This window comes from Hemisphaericaspora subhashii, assembly GCF_019202705.1.
Source record: "Hemisphaericaspora subhashii strain CBS 10753 chromosome Unknown scaffold93, whole genome shotgun sequence".
NCBI lineage: Eukaryota > Fungi > Ascomycota > Pichiomycetes > Serinales > Debaryomycetaceae > Hemisphaericaspora > Hemisphaericaspora subhashii.
This window is the reverse complement of record NW_026057263.1, coordinates 53973-74040: the sequence shown is the minus strand read 5'-3', so window position 1 is coordinate 74040 and position 20068 is coordinate 53973. Positions and strand designations below refer to the sequence as shown.

General features: G+C 35.3%; 7 protein-coding genes across 7 annotated transcripts; 4 read left to right on the top strand and 3 right to left on the bottom strand. All coding sequences in view use genetic code 12, as the record gives it.

The window, feature by feature from the left end:
- Positions 1-61: 61 nt before the first annotated feature.
- Positions 62-2980, bottom strand: J8A68_002206 (uncharacterized protein; the record flags this gene model as incomplete). Its single annotated transcript, XM_049405933.1, has 2 exons — positions 62-2416; positions 2918-2980. The coding sequence occupies 2 exons, from the start codon at positions 2978-2980 to the stop codon at positions 62-64; spliced, it is 2418 nt and encodes an 805-aa protein (XP_049264523.1).
- Positions 2981-3214: 234 nt separating this feature from the next.
- Positions 3215-4279, top strand: J8A68_002205 (uncharacterized protein; the record flags this gene model as incomplete). Its single annotated transcript, XM_049405931.1, has 1 exon — positions 3215-4279. One exon carries the CDS (start codon positions 3215-3217, stop codon positions 4277-4279), a length of 1065 nt encoding a protein of 354 aa, XP_049264522.1.
- A 457-nt stretch (positions 4280-4736) lies between these two features.
- CHT2 (GPI-linked chitinase CHT2) lies at positions 4737-6794 on the bottom strand (the record flags this gene model as incomplete). Its single annotated transcript, XM_049405930.1, has 1 exon — positions 4737-6794. One exon carries the CDS (start codon positions 6792-6794, stop codon positions 4737-4739), a length of 2058 nt encoding a protein of 685 aa, XP_049264521.1.
- Positions 6795-11724: 4930 nt separating this feature from the next.
- J8A68_002203 (uncharacterized protein) lies at positions 11725-13578 on the top strand (the record flags this gene model as incomplete). Its single annotated transcript, XM_049405929.1, has 2 exons — positions 11725-11893; positions 12176-13578. The coding sequence occupies 2 exons, from the start codon at positions 11725-11727 to the stop codon at positions 13576-13578; spliced, it is 1572 nt and encodes a 523-aa protein (XP_049264520.1).
- Positions 13579-13959: 381 nt separating this feature from the next.
- J8A68_002202 (uncharacterized protein) lies at positions 13960-14496 on the bottom strand (the record flags this gene model as incomplete). Its single annotated transcript, XM_049405928.1, has 1 exon — positions 13960-14496. The coding sequence occupies one exon, from the start codon at positions 14494-14496 to the stop codon at positions 13960-13962; it is 537 nt and encodes a 178-aa protein (XP_049264519.1).
- A 1417-nt stretch (positions 14497-15913) lies between these two features.
- On the top strand, positions 15914-17443 carry J8A68_002201 (uncharacterized protein; the record flags this gene model as incomplete). The annotated part of the gene is made up of 1 exon (XM_049405927.1): positions 15914-17443. The coding sequence occupies one exon, from the start codon at positions 15914-15916 to the stop codon at positions 17441-17443; it is 1530 nt and encodes a 509-aa protein (XP_049264518.1).
- A 312-nt stretch (positions 17444-17755) lies between these two features.
- Positions 17756-18757, top strand: J8A68_002200 (uncharacterized protein; the record flags this gene model as incomplete). The annotated part of the gene is made up of 1 exon (XM_049405926.1): positions 17756-18757. One exon carries the CDS (start codon positions 17756-17758, stop codon positions 18755-18757), a length of 1002 nt encoding a protein of 333 aa, XP_049264517.1.
- Between the last annotated feature and the right edge of the window lie 1311 nt (positions 18758-20068).

Sequence of the window (20068 nt, the reverse complement as noted above, 5' to 3'; positions counted from 1 at the left end):
TAATGTTGTTTTATGTATATATGTATATATATCTATCCAATTTACGCAAAATTTTTAGTGCCTACAAACTGTGAATCTCCTCAGTTGATTTTCCTGAGATAGAGACTTCTTCAGAGACTGCATTTTCATTTTCTCCATTCAATGACATAGTGGAAGTATTTACTTCTCTTGGGGGCAAGGCGGGCGGCGTTCGTGCGGTAGACTCTCTCGGAGGTAACGGTGGTTTTGTTGTTGGCATATCCCGGTTTTCGGTGTCTTTCCCAATTGAGTCATCCCCAACGGTTTCTGTCTTCAATGTTTCACTGGGTTCAAGCAACGGAGATTTTGGAGGAGGTTTTCTCGTTATAGTTCTTGCCCTTGAGGGTTGCGTTAATCCAACCGTAGGTTCGCTGACCAACAATTCACTTCTTATTGAGGCATCGTCGCCGGACATTACCGAGATACCTTCTTGGTGAACATGAATAGGGGATGCAAATATCAGAGAGTGCACGTCGTCTCCAGTATCGAGTTTTCCGAAATCGTAAGACGGCACTTTATGAACTTTGTTCTCTTGTTCGTTATATGGATGCAAGGAATTAGACTCATTTTTGTGATACTTAAATTCATTGTTGGGACTTGATGATGCATTTGAAGGTCTCCTAGGTTGCCTTCGACTCAGTATCATCTCAGGTGGGGTATATGTGTCATCCTTTCTTGCTTTGTCGTCCTTAAAGTACCATTTCCCGATTTTCTTAAGGGTATTCATTGCCATAGAATTGTTCGTGGTGCTGTCACCATCGGTTCTTAAGGCTTTCCCATCAGGTTCACTAGCTTGATTCGATAGCGTAGATGTGCTTTTCTTTTTCATTTTATTTGACAAATCGGTTAACGTGTTTGTTAATTTTGTTTTGGAATTGGCAAGCTTTGCAGATAATTCTGACTTAGCCTCGATGTCATCTTCTGTTAGGGGAGGGAAACCATCAGTGCTGCCTGTATCTTCAGCTCCTGAGCTATTTGTCGTCACGCTTCCTGAATTGGATTCAGCATTTAAATCATGCCTGTTGGGATCCCATATACCAGCCCTGTACAATTCTTCAGTTGTTTCATAGAAGGTTATGTCATCCCAATTAGGTAACACCAAACTCTCTTTAATTGCTTCTTTGATTTTCTTTTCCATATAATTGGTAATAAGATTATAAGTGATCTGTCGTGAACTGATCACAGGTTCAATCTTGATATTCATGGTTGGTTCAATTTCATAACTATACCAAATTCGGCCAGTTGGCGGTGGTTTGATTTTTACTAACACAGGTCCTTCGAATCTGCATAGAGTTACACGCAAGACTACATCAACTTCACCCTTTGTAAATTTTGCCCCTAAATTAATATTTGCTTTCGTGGATATAGTTACGGATAATCCTCCAGTATATGAAATGTAGGCGGACAATATTACTGTCCCATCAGGATTTATTTCTTTTAAACTTGGTTTGGTTAAAAATGGTGCAGCATCTCCAGGGTATATGCTTCTGATTTGGAACTTATCAAGGAACCCTGGCTTCTTGATTTTATCTAATTTTTTACTTAGCTTCTTATGAATATAGTCCTCCATTTTTTTGGTTCCCTTCATTGAGAGGAATATCCTTCCAAGTAACGCATTCAACCATTTTGTCTGCAATTGACCTTCAGAGCTGTATAAGGTTTGGATTAAATTGATCATATCCTTTGTGTCAAAGTGTAAAGTCTTTGCATGCACGGCTGGGTTCAATGTAGATGGAAGTTCGGTTTTCTCTACCTTTGTAGCTCTAATCAAGGCAAAATACCAATCTTCTTTATCTGAATTCACATCACAATAAATGAAAAAGGATCCTCTGGGGGCTGATTCGGAAGTTGTGGTCATTTTATGGGCATTTATTAATGCAATGGCTGAATATTTTGTGAATAACTGAGCATCTGTCAATCCTCTTGGCCACAAGGTAACAAAAAAAGTTGAAAGAACAATTACATGTTTGACATCCTTTAAAGTTTCATCTTTGTATAAGAATAGATTCCCATGTTTTAACATTGCAAAGTAACGATGTTTCCGTTGTGATGACCTAATTTTCTCTTGGTTTGCAACGTGCTGGGATTGATTAGATTCAGGGTGTTCTTCTTTGGTGATATCACTGGTATAAGTAGAAGTAATATCGCTAGTTGATCTGCTGATTGAAGACAGTTGGTCCTTGCTTACTAATTTATACAATGAACTATATGCTGATTTGTTATCATTTGATTCCGTAATTGATTGAGTTTGTGAATTGATTTCATCCGCAGAATCTAGATAATCACGAGTGACAAATATCCAACCGGATCTATAAGTTTCCAATCCTGAGTCATTAGTTTCTTCTATCTCTCCTGCCTTTAAGTTATTAATTGATCGCAATCCATGGAATGGCTTCGCCTTCCTTCGAGGGAAACAGATCAAGAGGCAAAGTATCCCCGGAATGAGTGTAACACCTCCTAATAGATAGACAAATAAGAAAGCGATTATTCCCATTATGTCTTTCCTCTCAAAATCAACTGTTTATAATTCAGTTACTCTGTCTCTCTTTGGTTTTAAATATCCTTATTAAATGTTTTGAATTTAATTGATAAATAAAATAAACAGAATGACAAGGCAAAGAAAAATAAAACAAGAGATCATTCTTAATTGACATTTTTCTAATCAATTTTCCTAATTTGGAAGACTTGGAAGGTTATACTGAATCTGATAAATTGTAGCTATAAATTATAAAAAAGGGTAATAATAATCATCACATCCAGATTTCGATTATAGAAGCAGTATAAATGAAAATTAACGGACCCAACAACAACAAAGGAAGGAAATCAGGTCCCACTTTCAGGAGAAGCTACAGGGAATGTACATGTAACAGAGTACCATTAGTAAATATACATTTCTAACAATGGTTATGACAAACGAAGCCGTATCACTTTTATCTTCAATAAAGCAGTTTGATAATATCATTTAAGATACATAGGTTAAGAGTAGGGAGTCATATGGAATTATTATCCAGCTTACCTTATTCTTGCTGTGTCTCAATTGTTGTGTCGTGTCATGACGTGTTTTTGTCGTTTGTCAACGACATTGTCAAAATTTTGAAATGTCGTAGTGTTACATTCTTAATTTTTTTTTTTAAATCCGAACTATACCTGTCCCACATAACTCGTTCCAGGCAAAAGATATACAATAGAACTACATATGACTGGAGCTAAAGAGAGCGAATCGGGGAAAATACGAAAAGAGTATAGGAATGAGCATAATAGCGTGATCGAGAAAAACCGAAAGTTTTCAGGGATTCTATTGGAAAAATTAGATGATGATGTCTTAAATGTAAATCGAATAAGGCAAACCATGGGAGCCACAATATCTCAGCAGCATACAATCGAGGAAGAAATCGCATCTCATTCCAAAGATGATGGTCATGATACTTCTGCCGAGGCTGAAGAAAACTGGCATATTGCTTCTGAATACTATAAGAATATAGATACTAAAGCATTTCGTCAATATGAATTAGCTTGTGATCGAGTTAAACAATTTTATGAAGAGCAACATGAAAAACAAACGGTTGCATATAATATCCAAGCTCGAATAAATTTCAAAACTAAAACCAGAGCTAGGATGTCAATTTGGGAAGGGCTAGAGAAATTAAATAAACTTTTGGATGATTCTGATCCCGATACGGAATTATCCCAAATAGATCATGCAATTCAAACAGCAGAAGCTATACGAAGAGATGGGAAACCAAGATGGTTTCAGTTAGTTGGTCTAATTCATGACTTGGGTAAGTTGTTATATTTTTTTGATTCAAAAGGTCAATGGGATGTGGTTGGAGATACTTTCCCAGTAGGTTGTAAGTTTTCAAAAAGGATTATATTGCCAGATAGTTTCGCTAAGAATCCTGATTTCTTGAATCCTTTATATAATACCAAGTATGGTATTTATTCAAAACACTGTGGATTGGACAAAGTTATGTTAAGTTGGGGACATGATGAATATATGTATCATGTTGCCAAGAACAATTCAACATTACCGATAGAAGCATTGGCAATGATACGATATCACTCATTTTACCCCTGGCATCAAGAATACGCTTACAGTTATCTAATGGATGAACATGACAAAGAAATGTTAAAGGCTGTGCAAGCATTTAACAGTTATGATTTGTATTCAAAGGTTGACCAAACTTATGATATTGACGAGCTAAAACCTTATTATTTAGAATTGATAGATGAGTTTTTCCCCAATAAGATAATTGATTTTTAGATCAACAAGAGCCGAGCCTTTGGAATGGTCTGGAATTATAAGTGAATGCAGCCGTTCAGTGAATATTTGCAATTGGAAAGTGCCATTTCTCCGTTATGCGACTGAATATGCAACGGTTCTGCTGTGGATATTTTAAGAGATCAGTGTTTTAGTTTCCCAATTTTGTTGATATAAGACTCACCTTCTGGTGAATAACACGCCTTGCAGGTTTGATTTTTTGGAACTGCTTGTTTTCAATCGTCGAACACTCTCTTACGTTGTTTATCAAGCTGTAGTGATCAACTCTCTCTAACTATTCTGAGAGAAAAAGGTATGAATTTATAATTGTAAGTAACCTTTTCAAACTTACTTTACAAGAAGAATTCTGATACTGTAGAGATATTTTTTCATAAACTTAATTACATAAATATATAAATGTATTTAAAACCTAAAAAAACTAAATAATAAAACGTTTTGCTTAAAAAATAGCGGCCAAAAACAACAATGGGATGGTCAACCAAGCGATATAACCCGCATTTTGAACAGCAGCACCTTCAAAAACAGGCACTGGCGTGGAAGTGGTATAATTAGTGGCACTTGAATAAGAACCAATGGAAACAAAGGATGCAACAGCAACGAGACCTCCATTACTGGTTAACTCTTGAGGATTGCCTGAAGAGACTCCGTTATTGTTGGATGGAGAGACTTCATTGTTGTTGGATGGAGATTGTGCACCGGTTGGTTGGGATCCTCCGCCATAAGTAACAGTTCCGAGTGGTTGATTAGCACTTGAAGATTGAGCCTCCACATAACCTGGAGCAGCTTGGGTAGATTGAGCCTTGACAACTACATTATTTGCTGTCAAAGGACAGTATGTAGTATATACAGTATCGATTGAAGTGTAGTAGACATATCCGGTAGTAACTGGAGTTATATGACATTTGTTTTCGGAACAAGAAGTTATCGTAATGACAGTAGTTTGGATATCGGAAATAGTGACATAACTTTCTCCGCTTGAAGAGGCAGCAGCTCCACCAGCAACAGTTTGGAAGGCAGTAGTTGAAGTGTTTCCATAATAAGTAGGTCCAGCTAAACCGGCTAAGGAGTTTGATGATGGGTCAGCCGAAGTTGTTTCCGCACTAGAAATAGGATCTTCAGTGGTCGACACTTGGTTAGACGATAATTGGGAAGAAGAACTTGGATCTTCAGAAGATGTTGATTCGCCGGTAGAAGTTGGATCTTCGGTTGTTGATTCCTCAGTAGAAGTTGGATCTTCGGTTGATGAAGCTTCTGATGAACTTGAATCTTCAGTTGATGAGGCTTCTGATGAACTTGAATCTTCGGTTGATGAAACTTCGGAAGAAGATGAATCTTCAGTGGATGAAGCTTCTGATGAGCTTGAATCTTCGGTTGATGAAGCTTCAGAAGAAGATGAATCTTCGGTTGATGAAGCTTCTGACGAACTTGAATCTTCAGTGGATGAGGCTTCTGACGAACTTGAATCTTCGGTTGATGAGGCTTCTGAAGAAGATGAATCTTCAGTGGATGAAGCTTCGGAAGAAGATGAATCTTCGGTTGATGAACTAGATGATGGTGGTTCGCCATTTAATACATTTTTGACTTGAACAGCAAAGTTATCACCTTCGGTATCAACATTAGGCCATGCCAAAGATGCATCCCAGAGTGAAACACCTGCGAAATTTGACATGCTTCTAAGTAATTCCAAGTTACTAGCTAATTCTTCAGCATCAATATATCCAGTAATACTCAGAACATCGGCACCAGGAAGACCGACAAACAATTCAACATTTGAATTAGGGGCAGTTTCTGCAAAAGTCTGCCAGTCATCAATATTAAAGTCAGCTGTGTCAACATTACAGTAATTATTGTAGAACTGAATGAATACATAATCAAGTGGTACAGTAGATAATAAATCACTTAAATGGGCATCTGGAATTGGGCATTGAGGAGCAGCAGATAAATAGTATTGTTTGGTTCCAGTTGCGAACAAACCTATTAATGCAGTTGCTAAAGCAACATAACCAGTTTGAGTTCCTACTTCGATATCAAAATCGAAACCATCAACAACTGCAGCATCAAATGGTCTTTCATCATCACCTGTTCCTTCACCAAATTTATCCCACAAGACTTGAGCAAACGCGGTACCTTGTTCATCAGTAGTAAATCCGTAGGTATCAGTACTACCACCTAATGATAAAAGAACTTTTTTACCATTACCTTGACAGTATTCAATATCGTCACCAATGGCGGAACAATGTAATAAACCATCGGAAAATGTGTCACCACATTGATTTGCAAAATTTAACACTAACTGAGGGAATCCAGTAACAAATGAAAGAACGACTATGTCGACATCGGAATTGTCACAATAGTATCTAAGAGGTTGTTGACCACCGTCCTCGGTTGATTGACCAAATCCATTTTGTCCCCAATAGACTGCAACGGAATTTTGGGCTGCGCTTACTAAATTTACTACTGCTACAGCAGTTGTAAATAATTTCTTAATTGACAACATAAAGTGTTTCTAATAAATGAATGAACGGATGAATGAGTGTATGACTTAAAACGAATGAAATCAAATAAACTAACGAAAATAAACGAATGTATGAGTTGAAAGCAGATAGCTAGTTAGTTATCTAGTTACTTTGGTTGTATTTTTAACGAGTGGCAAGTAGTTGGAGGGGGGATTGATTTAATAAACACGAACAGAGAGATTTGTTTTTGTTTATTTTAGTCTATTTCACTTAAAATTAATCAAGAAAAAGAGAAGAAGAAGAAGTCCAAGAAGAAGTTGAACATGAGAAAAGGGAAATAAAGGGGGGGAGGGGGTGGTCACTTTATACTTGAAAAGTAGAAATAGTAATAATGCAAGAATTTAGTTTATATTAGTCAACGTTGGCTTATTTTATTTTATTTATTTTTTGAGTAACAAAATGTAAACAAAAAAAAATAAATAATAATTCGTAATACTGACGCCTTACATAAAAATAATAATTATTTTATTTTATAGATCGTACATATAAATAAATACAGTACATAATGAAAAACACCATAAAACAATACAAAAAACTTTAATATGCAATTGTTCGCAATCTAATGTTCTATATTTAGTATTTTATTTATTGTATGGGGAGAAAGGGTTTAATTGTTTTATTTTTGGAAGTCATATTGTACATTAGAAGAACCAATCATCATATAAGTTCTACAAAACACTTGATTTGATTACCTTTATTTTGAGGTATAAGAAAATGAGGGTAAATCAAGAATGGTTGTCCAGGTAAGTTTTATTCTTCTTTTATATTTTCCATATTAAAGATCTAAATTGAGTCAAATAAAAAATATCACAATCTTATTTTCGTGATTATTTTTTAAATGCAAAAATTTTCACTTGGAAAAATAATATTTTTTTTAGAATCAATCAAAGTTTTAATCTTTTCACATACAAAGAAAAACAAAAAATTTAAATTATATTTTTCTACGCGAGAGAACAGATCATTCATCTTAAATGCCAAGCAAGTTCAAACTTTGTGTTAAGAGTCGTTCAGGCATAAATCAATCAATTAAATTAACTAATTAATTTAAATTTTCTTTCTCTTGATCTCTTTTGTTTGTGTGTCTGGGTTGCAATCTCGCGATGTCTACCGTTTTGGGATTGATATTATTTATAAGCCTTCACACCATCAAATCAAATTTATAAAGTTTGTGTACGTTCGTCTGAGGCTTAAACGTACATAAAATTTTCATTTGTCCCCAATTATGATTGGCTTGTTGTATACAATTACGAGAGGGCCTTATCACAACTGCGGGTCATCGCCTGTCTTTCTGCGGCCATTTATTTGGGCCTTGAAGCCAGGCCATTGGCTCATTCATAAAACAAAACTCATCTTAGGTAAATGTCAATCCATTGGGCTCGCGTGGATTTTAGACGTGCTCTTTCCTATTTACCTAATGTTTTGACGAAAATAAATCCAGTTGGTAAATACAAACGATTTAGCCAGAGGATATGTACAATTCGAGGTTTAGTCTAAACAATGTAAAACGTGGGACAGAACCTATTGTTAAACGTTTCGATTTTTTTTGGTGGCGCCATTATGGCGCAGTCGAGCCTGATTTTATTCAACTGCCAGTGCTACGGGACGGATAAGCTATGCTTGAAAAGTCTTCCATCGTTTGCCTTTTCATATGCCATTTATTTCTTCGGCTCCCATATATGACATCAATTAGGTGAACAACAAACCGAATCTATAAATCCGAGGGGAAGGAAATCATACATGTAGGCTTATAATGCATTATTTGAAGATACGTCAGATAAGCCGCAAGTGTTCTTTTGCATTCTTTTATGGATATCTATTACCAGAGAACTTCTTAATGACTTTGATGTGACTTCTGCAAGACCAATCAGTCAAGCAATAATCAACCAGATCAGAACCCGAGACCAGGGCGGGTTTAGTGCCTATGAGAAAGAGGTACTGGCACCGTGTAACAATTGGAAAGAATCAGTTTCCACAATTTGTCACAGCATGGTTCCCGTGTCTAATTTCACTAATATTCTAAAGAATTCCTATAGAGGCGGACCATTTCCCGTCGAAAACGTTTGGTCGTCAAATTCCTACTAAATTATGTAATTAGAAATCAGCAATTCGGAGTTTGTGCATTGTTAAACTTTTGGTAACTTAAAAATCATCATTGGTGCGTGTCCCACCCTGTAGACATGGTTATAGATTGTTCTTATAGATTGTTTCTATTTATTAACAATCACGCTCATAAGAACTGCAACCGCGGCAATACCCGTTTCCAGGGAATTACCCCTAACATTATGCTGTAAGGCTTGCAATTCCTGACTGAATTTCTCGAACTCTTCTAAAAGGAGATTAAAAGTAAACAGTAGTTGTGGTTGTGGCTGAGTTAAACGATGTAATTCGCAAAACCAAGGTTCCATTTAGAGAGACTTTGTAAATTGCATTTCTTAAATGAGTGTTCGCCTTTCCCCTCTGTTGTAAATAATATGACTAATTCGTTGAAAAGTTTATTTGATTCTTCACATTGTGGAGCTATATAAGTGGAATTAGGTTATAGTTGCCTCGTGGGCTCCCCTATCCCCCCGGAACGGCAACTGACTTAAAGCATGCGAAATATCCTAGAAAAATGCTTTATCTGTCTCTAGTTTCCATATGCTTGGCCGAGAAAGGTTACAGGACCTATGTTCTATTCTGTAATTTCAATAGAATTTATATACTTTGTTTTTGGAGATGACTACAAAATGTGCAACGAAATGAGCAAAGAAACAAAATGGTCTGATTATCCAACTCGTTTGGTAATTAAATTTTACCCAAGGCCAATATCGCCAGAAGTCTTTGTGGCTATTTAAGTACTGGATATATAGTCGAATAGAGAGAAGAGAATCACATGAGGTTTGGGTATACTAGTTGGTGACTTTTTCTAACAACAAAAGAATGGAATCGGTGAGAATCGTAATTCAATAATATATAAGATCAGAAAGTGGTATTTTGTGGTTAAAGGCAGAATATAGGATCTTGATATTACTTGAAATAGCAAAAGTATGCAATGTGACAGTTGGGACTTGGTAGACTTTTGATATGGAGTTGACATGTCACCATACTACGAGCGTGTGTATAAATACTCCAAGACAATTACTTTAAATGAATATCTGTAAATGTACTGAAGTCAATTTCATTGAAAAGAAGGAAAAAGGCTCCAAAGTAACTGAAATAAATTATGTCTTTTTGATAGGTTGTTTTTCTACATTGAAGGAAACTTTCAATAAATGGCTGCAAAAAATTTCGTGACTCCATTTCCCTAACAAATTATTTGGAAATACACCATTTAATAATTTTTTATACGTTATATATATATATACCAAAGGAATAGTAGAACAATAGATAAGCTATCCCCTTGTGCATAAGCTAGTAATGCATCATAAAGAACACGTTGAAATACTCGCGAAAAGAAAAACCAATTGCTGCAAAAAAATTGTCGGTAGTTGCAAATTTATTTCAAATTTCCAGTTACATTGGTATAAATAAGAAGATCCAATTCCCCAGCTTGACAAATGGAAGGTCAGTATGTGTTGTTTGGAATGGAACGTGGGAATTTATAGAAAATCAGTTTTGATGGGTGCAAAATCTCTCGAACCTCAATGGAAGATGGATTACACCTTTTTTCCCTTGGAAATCAGATATGTTGATTCTAATCCAAGATAAACCTAAGTGTGAGAAAGTTGGGACTCAGGATATTTCGTTTTGGGGGCATAAAGAGCGATTTTGATTCAAATATTCTTGATCTTCTGATGTGTTAAAAAATTCCAAAATTTCGGAGATCGCTTCACTAGCTCAGTTGGCAGAGCGTCAGTCTCATAGTTAAGTAATTAATTGTGCAATCTGAAGGTCGACAGTTCGAGCCTGCCGTGGAGCACGTCTTCTTTTTTTTGAATCTGTTTATTGTTTCTCGAAAGACAATTTGTGGTTTAGAAACTAAAGAATGCATTAAATAGAGTTTTTCGCCAATTTGATTTAGCCCAGAATGTTAAATGAATATTTTCTCGAGTTTAGTTTATTTTTTAATTTCTGGAAACGTTGTTTTTTTTGACATCTCATCTTCTCTTGCCTCACGGTATTGTCCATCCAAAAATAATTTCTTCCAATATTCCCCCCCCCTCCATAATTATCTGGTAACCGTCTACGACCAGTCAAAAATGGAAGGGAGCCTAAATCACACACACAGGTTTTCCTATCTCTAGAATCGATGGTGTGATGTTTAAAATCGGATTTTCGAATGGCCAAGGCAACGAAAAATCGATTTATCCCTGTAAGCGCATAATTCATCTCAAGAAAATATTTTTTATTCTTCAAAACGGAGTTTTCTCTTCCAACAATCAATTTAATTAATTTCAACTATTTACTTGAATGTGTAACGCTATATAAAAACAGTCGATCGATGTGAATCAGTTTACAAATCAAGTAACTTGAATATTATCTTTTTTGTTTTATTTGAAAGGTTACTCTAGTCGGAGTTGTTAGTTTCTAATTGTTCCGTAGTCATGTACGGCTTTATGAATGATTCACCAAGAAAAAAAAGAAACATCTTCAAAGAAATAGTTGCAACGGGAGTGCGATTTGTCTTTTACGAAGACTAAATCATTAATATCCTTTAAAGCATTGTAAGTGCATATTTATGCTTGTGAGACATCTTGGCCGTTGCAATAAACGAAAACTAGCCTGAATAGTATGCGGTTAGAGATGCATAATTTAGGTTGCACTTATGACAATAAGGATTGTAATTAATTTTATTTTTTCTTGGTTAATGAGCAAAACTTTAATTATAAATAATCTTGAAATTCTCATTGATCTTTGATTCACTTTCTTTCTTTCTTCTTCTTCCTTTTTTTTTTACAGTCCTTGGTTATTCATTAGAAGAAGCTTATCAAAATGTCTCAATTATCATCACAAGGGAGTAATGCTATTATCTACACTACGTATGGATTTATGTTAATCACTGCGTTGTTTTTAGCTTGGAAATTTGCTAACTCATCCCAATTTTTACAATCAAATGGAACTCAAAGAGGGGTTCCATTGGCATTAAATTTTATTGCTTCAGGTATGTCATATTAAATATCCTCAATTGAATATTGGGAGAAGTATCAGAAAGGAACCATCCTTTATTTTTTTAACATATTTTTACCTTACATTGTTATTCTAGGTATTATTAATTTTCTTAGGAAAATCATTTCACAAACTAGCGGGTGTCCCTATATTTCTTGTTAGAAATAAAGGCGACTGAGAATAGACCGTTTGAACTCGATCAAGTTAACACTTGCGTGAGGAAAAGTTTGTTAAAATAGATTCGTAAAAATAAATTATTTACTAACATTTTTAAAAGCTATGGGTGTGGGGATCCTTACAACATATGCTCAAATAGCAAACATTTCCGGATTACATGGTCTCTTAGTATACACTATCTGTGGGGCAATACCAATTGTTGGATTTGCGTTTGTCGGTCCAATCATTAGACGTAAATGCCCTGAAGGTTTTATTTTGACAGAATGGGTTAGACATAGGTTTGGAATAGTTACTGCCATGTATTTATCCTTCTTTACTTGTTTAACCATGTTTTTATTCATGGTAGGTGAGTTAGCTGCCATTAGAGGTGCTATAGAAACCTTGACCGGGTTGAATGCACTCGGTGCTGTTATCGTTGAATGTGGGGTTACTACGATTTATACATTCTTTGGGGGTTTCAGAATCAGTTTCATTACTGATAATTTCCAAGGGGCATGTGTATTGATTTTAATTGTAATCTGTGCAGCTGGGATGGGATCATACATTGAAATCGATCCATCTAAAGTTGGACCAAGTGGATTGTTAAAAGCAAATAAATTAGGTTGGCAATTAGTTTATATATTATTTGTTGCAATTGTTACAAACGATTGCTTCTTATCAGGATTTTGGTTGAGAACTTTTGCATCTAAGACTGATAAGGATTTATGGATTGGAACCTCCATTGCCGCAGCTGTTGTCTTTGTTATTTGTACTTTGGTAGGTGTCCCAGGATTCTTGGCTGTTTGGTCTGGGGATTTAACTGTGGGAGACGAAATGGGTTATAATGCATTCTTCATCTTATTAGCCAAAATGCCTAGATGGGTTGTTGCTTTTGTATTAATTTTCTGTGTTGTTTTATCTACATGTACCTTTGATTCCTTACAATCGGCCATGGTGTCCACTATTTCTAATGATTTATTTAGAAACAAGCTTCATTTAAATATTACAAGATGCTTGGTCATTCTTGTTATGGTTCCAATTGTTGTATTAGCAGTCAAGGTAGCTGATAACATCTTGCAAATTTATTTGATCGCTGATTTAGTGTCAGCTGCTATTATTCCAGCAATATTTTTAGGGTTAAGTGACAGACTTTTCTGGTATATTAACGGATTTGATGTTATGACTGGTGGATTGGGTGCTTTACTTGGTGTCTTCATTTTCGGTACAGTTTATTATGGAAGTGCCAAAGAAGGTGGTAAATTGTTGTTGATTTGGAATGGTATTTATAGTGCAGAAGATTGGGGAGCATTTGGAGCATTTGTGATTGCACCCTTTGGTGGTTTAGCTATCACCTTCGCTTCTGCTGGATTAAGAATAAGTGTATTGTACTTAATTAGTAAGGCCACTGGAAAACCATTCACTGCTTTGGAAAGACCAGTAACACCTGAAATCCAAGAATCCGAATCTATCTATGGTTCTTTAGATGAAGAAGAAGATAAGAAGACAACAGCTCTCGACGCATAATAGTTATTTCTAAGTTTATTGTATTAATTGTATATCAAATTCGTAACCGTAACATAATCACCTCTATATCGGTATATGGCAATTTTTAGTGTTTCTGATCTCGAAAAACAATACCCTGTTTAAAAAATTAGGAGAATTTCAAAGTAAACTGCCAAGAGTCGGGTGGCCATATTGTAGCCAGAGTCATGAAATTTTACTAAAGGGAAGTTTTTGTTTAAAAATATTAAAAATGTATAAACCTCTATAAGAAGCGAATAAATAAATAGCAACCTCTTGGTTAAATCCCCTCCCATTTTAACCTGGGGCAATATCCAGCAGCAGCGTTCAAAAATCCAGACATCGAAGGTGGCGGTGGAGGAGGTGGTGGTGGAACCAGTGATGTCAGTTGCGATCTTTCCATAAACTGTGGCGTTGACGGTGGCGTTCGATGAGGAGGAGCTGGTCGAGGAGCTGGTCCGTGGTGCAATGGCCAGTAGGCAATGGAGGTGGAGGAGCTGGTGGTGGAGGAACTGATCCAACAGCAGCGTTCAAAAATCCTTGTATTGGAGGAGGTAGCGGTGGGGGGGTAGTTTCTTTACGTGCATATAAATCAATATAATTTTCAATTTCATCGCCTGGCTTGAACACATGTTTCCTGACTCTCGAGACTTCGAAAGAACTCTCGGATTTGTTGCGTTTGAATCTCAACACTTTGATACATGTATGTCTGTTGGCTATGTTGTAAGTTTCAGTTCTGAATGAACTGATTTTTTCTCTAATTGGTAATTTAGTTTTCTTTTCTTCTTTGTGGTTGTTATCCATGTAAAATTTTTGAGTAGTTCTAGGAGTAATAGGAGTAATAGGAGTATTAACTGTAGCGGCAGTCACAGATTGGGATTCAAAATCCCTTGATGTTTCTTCTAATGGTTTCTGTCTCATTTCTTTGCGAATGATATCAAATTATTCTTGAATGCACAAGCTCTGTCATTTCCAATATATAAGTCTCTTCTGTAGCTGGGGAAAGGTTGTTGGAATTAGCAGGAACAACTTCGGAATAAATTGAAGAAGATGAACGTCCATAAATTGAACTTGGTGGTCCTGAGGTTTTGGTGAAGTTCTTGACTGATTTTCCTGGCTCCAGCTTGATGTTTGTGGAATAATCCACGGGAGTGTTGTTTCTTTATTGGTTTATCGAGTTCATCAAACTCTTTAAAGTTCAACAATTTTGCTTTTGAATCGTTGGATTTGCGGAATCTATCTGAGATCCTGGCGAACATATTTGCTTGATGTGTTTGTTTGTAATAAAGTGAAGAAGAAAGGAGTACAAATAAATAATTTCTGTGGTTTTTTCGCAATTGAGAATTTATGCTTCCAAATAGTTGCAACCATTTTTTTTTTCCTAAGAATATTTTATCAATTAAAAATCACTTGCATGAAGCGTAGAACTGGAATGCAAACTGTAACTTGTTTGTTCCACCCTACGTCTAAAATCAATTATGGGGGGGGGAGGTCTTGATTGGGTAGTTACCAGTAGTAATCTCTAAAACATCTTTACAAACTTATTGCCAATAATATTGCCCTCTAATCTAGGTCGGATCCAATTCCACTAAGGGTGTTTCATAGAGTTCAGTATATTTTGCCAATGCATTAACATATCTCAGTCAGATACCAGCTCAGAAGGTCTGTTAACCCCATCGTCGATGCGTTTTCTGATTTGTTAAATCCTAAACGGGACATGTGACAGTTAAAACTTTTGTCAGTTTGTTTTACCAATACATGTAAAAAAACCTAACTGAGTCAAATTCCAATCAATATTTCACTTCAACGGTAACAGTCTACACTAACTCACATTAGCCTCTTATGTTTAATTGAATTGGTGATCTCAACTGTCATTGCATTTTCTGATGAGTTGTAAACTTGGAATCAAGCTAAACTAAAAATAAACAACCGAGCAAAAACTTGATTTCTCTATATTGAAATTCGAGACCAGAAACATTACAAATAAGTTGAGATGGGTGATTAATATAATTCACTGGTATAATCGATATTATAAAACCTTATTCACTTGTTGTATTAATTACTTTTCTTAACTATATAAGACTATAAATAGTTCAATTTTATGGACGTCGTCCACTTTTGTTTTGTTGTTCAGTTTAGTATTCAGGAGGGTATTACCCGACTTTATTATCACGTGCTATTTCTTTAAGTAGACCCAATGCTGTTTCCTGCATATTAGAACATCAACAACAAAGCGATCGCTACCCCCATTAATTACTTTTGATCTTCTCTGTTTGATCCTTACTCAATTCAAGACCAAGAAACAGAACCCCCACTACTCAGACTACCAGTATTTGGCATGCATTCATTCGAAGTTCCATCCTCAAAGAGATTGCTTCAATGTGGGTGTGCAATATTTTGGTGCTTATTGGCAGGGGGGCCAATATTCGGTTTTGCCGCATTGAAGCCTGTCTTAATCAATGAACAAATATATGAAGATGTTTGTTATAGCAATTCTAGCACAGATATTATGATCATTTCGAACAATTACAATAAAGTAGTTGCGAAATGTATGGAGCAGGATTTAAAATTAAATTTCATGTTCACTGTTGCTGCAATGCTTACAAATGTCACAGCATTGTTAATTGGTCGAATCTTAGATATTTATGGACCTAAAGTATGTGGCTTGATAGGATCAGCGTTACTTTATCTTGCATGTTTTTCATTTATCTTTTCTAAGAAAGTAACATTTATTGATCCTTATTTAATTGGATATGGGTTATTAGCATTAGGTGGACCCTTTGTTTATATATCGTCATTCCAGTTATCAAACTCATTTCCAAAGAAAAGTGGAACAATACTTGCACTTATTTCAGGTGCATTTGATGCATCTTCAGCTATATTCTTAATATATCGAATAATTTATACCAACTCAAAAGGAACCTTTACTTTGGAGAAATTTTTTGGTGTTTATTTAATCGTACCTACCTTCATTACAATACTTGAAATCTTTATCATGCCTACCGAATCATATCACACAAGTCCAAATAACACATTATGTATCAATGACCAAGAAAATGTCGGTCATGCTATTTCACCACCATCTTCCGGTTCCGAAATAACGTCACTCTTGGAGCCCCTGTCCAATCCAATGCCACATCATGATTCTCTCGGTGATTCCTTGATGCAACCCTATGCCGAAGAGGGTGAGGAAATTTTGGTAGTTAATTCAGGTGGAATCTTTGGAATATTGCATGGTTATTCTTGGCAGTATCAACTCCGAACATATTGGTTTATTTTAATCTGCTTGTTTAGTATAATTCAAATGTTAAGACTAAATTATTTTGTTGCAACCATTGGAACCCAGTATCATTACTTGTTTGGATCGGTTCAGCTGGCGGAGAAGATAAACAAATTTTTCGATATTGCATTGCCATTAGGAGGTCTTTTAAGTATTCCATTCATTGGCATATTTTTAGATCATTATTCCACTGTTGTGGTTTTAACTTGGTTAGTTGCTATGTCATTGATAATCGGAATATTAGGATTGTTTTCAGATTATACGTTGGCTGTATTTGGGATTTGTCTCTTTGTCGCATTTCGACCATTCTTTTATACTACAATACTGGATTATTGTGCAAAAGTGTTCGGATTTGAAACATTTGGAACAGTCTACGGAACAATTATTTGTATTAGTGGTATTTTTAATTATTCTCAAACTTGGTTTGATGAAATAACCCATGTTACTTTTGATATGAATCCTTTTCCAGTCAATATATTATTCATAGTTATGACTGGAGTTATAGGGGTGATTATGGTTCTCTACGTAACTTCTCAAGCTAAAGAGTATAATGCCAGAAAGATTCAACTTGATCAACAAAGTTTATAGACTATTTAATAAATTATTTAATTACTTACATTGTACATTTCTGATTGTTGTTGCTGTCACTGTTGCAAAACCGAAATCTTTTCGAATCCACGTGAGGTGTCGTCTAGACGATTGCAACAAAGCCAATCTACAACTACCCTAATGTAATTGAAAAGATTAGATACATATGTCTTGTGGAGCGTATCCGCACCATGTGGTGGTTATCTTATAATTATTACACAAAATCGAAAGTGGTCAAGAAAAAAAAGTTGGTCAAGAAGACTTCTACGTCTGAAATATCTTCTTCTTTGGCAGCCCAGACCCTGAAATGATATGAAGTCCATAATCCTAATTCTATTCCTAGCATCAGCCATTCTTTGCTCCGTAGGTGATACCCTACCTGAATTCCAAGCATGTTTGCAAAAGTGTCCACCGTGCAGTTCTCCTGGTATCTTTTGGTCTTGCGAAGCCCAATGTAACTATCAATGTCAACAATATATTACAGATCAAAGAGAACGCTCGGGGCTAGAAGTGGTTCAATTCTATGGGAAATGGCCATTTGTTAAAGTTTTTGGCATACAAGAGTTCTTTTCTACTATATTTTCGTTGGGTAATTTTTATGTTAATTATCGAAATTTTTTCAAGATTCATCGACAATATCGTAAAAGTGATGGGGAGTATCGAATAATGTATTTCCAATACTTGTTATTGTTGGGAGTTAGTTGTATTGGATGGGGCTTTAGTACGATTTTCCATTTGAGGGATACTGCCAAAACTGAAACTCTTGACTATTTTGGTGCCTTTGCAATCATGTTGGTTAATTTGAATGCGATCTTTGTTCGCTATTTTGAGTTGTATAAGAAATTGGGTCTATTAAGACTTTGGTGGTTTTCTTTGATGATTGTTTTTATATACCATTGCAATAGGTTACTAACAAATTGGGATTATTCATACAATATGAAAACGAATATCGCAACGGGCATATTCACAATGGTATTATGGATCTTACATTCATTATCAACATTAAGAAAGTATAATAAAAATTACTTGGTTTATAATAATTCAATTCAATTATTGCCATTTGAAACGAAACTTCTTAACAAATTGAACTATATTTCGATTGCTAAATCCAAGTTAATCCCATTAATTCCAATATCAAACAATTTGTTCTTACTATGTGGTTTAAGTTTGGAAGTAAAAGATTTCCCTCCTATTGCAAGATTAATCGATGCTCATAGTTTATGGCATTTGGTAACAATATTTCCAAGTATAATTTGGTTTGATTGGAATATATGGGATATTGAGATGTCAAAGATTGTGACAACCCCGAAATAGACATTCCAGAATCAAACGATTTTCAAACGAGTTCCAAGAATTTCAAGTTAATTGATATAGATAATATTTTCGCATCGAGTTTAGTCTTAAAACATGGAATTAGTAAGGATAGAGGCAGTTTAGACATAAAAATATTGGCATAGGGTATCCCATCCCATCCCAGTTTCGAGAGAAAATAGCTCGAGGAAATCAAGGGATGAGATTCATATTAGATTATAAAATAACGGAGGTGGGATATTTCTTAGCCCTTTATACCCCTGGTGCCGTTTTTTTTGGCCCCCAGGATTATTTTTAGATTCCTAAATAGAATAAGACCAGTCATAGGTTAAAAGATCTGACTACTATATAGACGAAATTAATTTATAAAATTAGAAACTTCTATAAAAGAAAGGCTAATGAAATCCTAAAAACACACACAATAACTTTACATGTCAAATAAATGAATGGAAACGTTGCCAGCCAAACTAACGACCAAGAACAAATAAAAAAAAACTGTAGGAGGGGGGAAGGTACCGAATTATACGTTGAATATGTGAAGCAATAATAAGGATCAACTGAATTGATAACTAAGTACTACCTTGGGATGTAAATGAAATTTAATAAATAATAATATTGTAACCCTGGTAAGAAACAATGGAAATATATTCTATGGAACCCCTGGGAAAAAATGCCTTTATTGTTTTGCTAATTTAAAAAAAAAAGCTGCAAAATGAGTAAACTTCTCTTCTAGAATGGACAAATCGTACTATTCACATGATGATTGGCAATTAGAATCATTTCCCCCTTACGTATTAAGGAGTGGAATTGGAATTGGAATCGAAATTAGGTAGGTGTGTAGTACATGCGTGTGAATGGTTGGTAACGATTTAATAAATATTAATTAAAATTATGTATGACAAAAATGCATGGAAAAAATGAATGACAAGGAATGAATTAAATAAGATCAATTAAATGCCCTTTTTCAATAAAGGGGAATGCAAATTTCAGCAATAGATGGATTGCTGTTCAATAGGTGACGACAGCACACGGTTATACCGGACTCAATGGCTTGACCCTTTCTTTGCTTGCCCTGCGCCTAAGGTATAGTCTAATAATTCTGAATGATATTGATAAGACGAATATGACAACTATTAGTTTCAATAAGTTGTGTAAGTTAAATATCTCTGTAAGATCGATATCCATGCATTTTGTCCAAACATCTTTAACTGTAGATTTAGATGCCAGTTTTTTGGCATAGAATTGATGCTCCTTTAACAAAGATTTATCATCAGTTGGTAATGGAATCATAATTATTGTTAAAAATTAATTGAA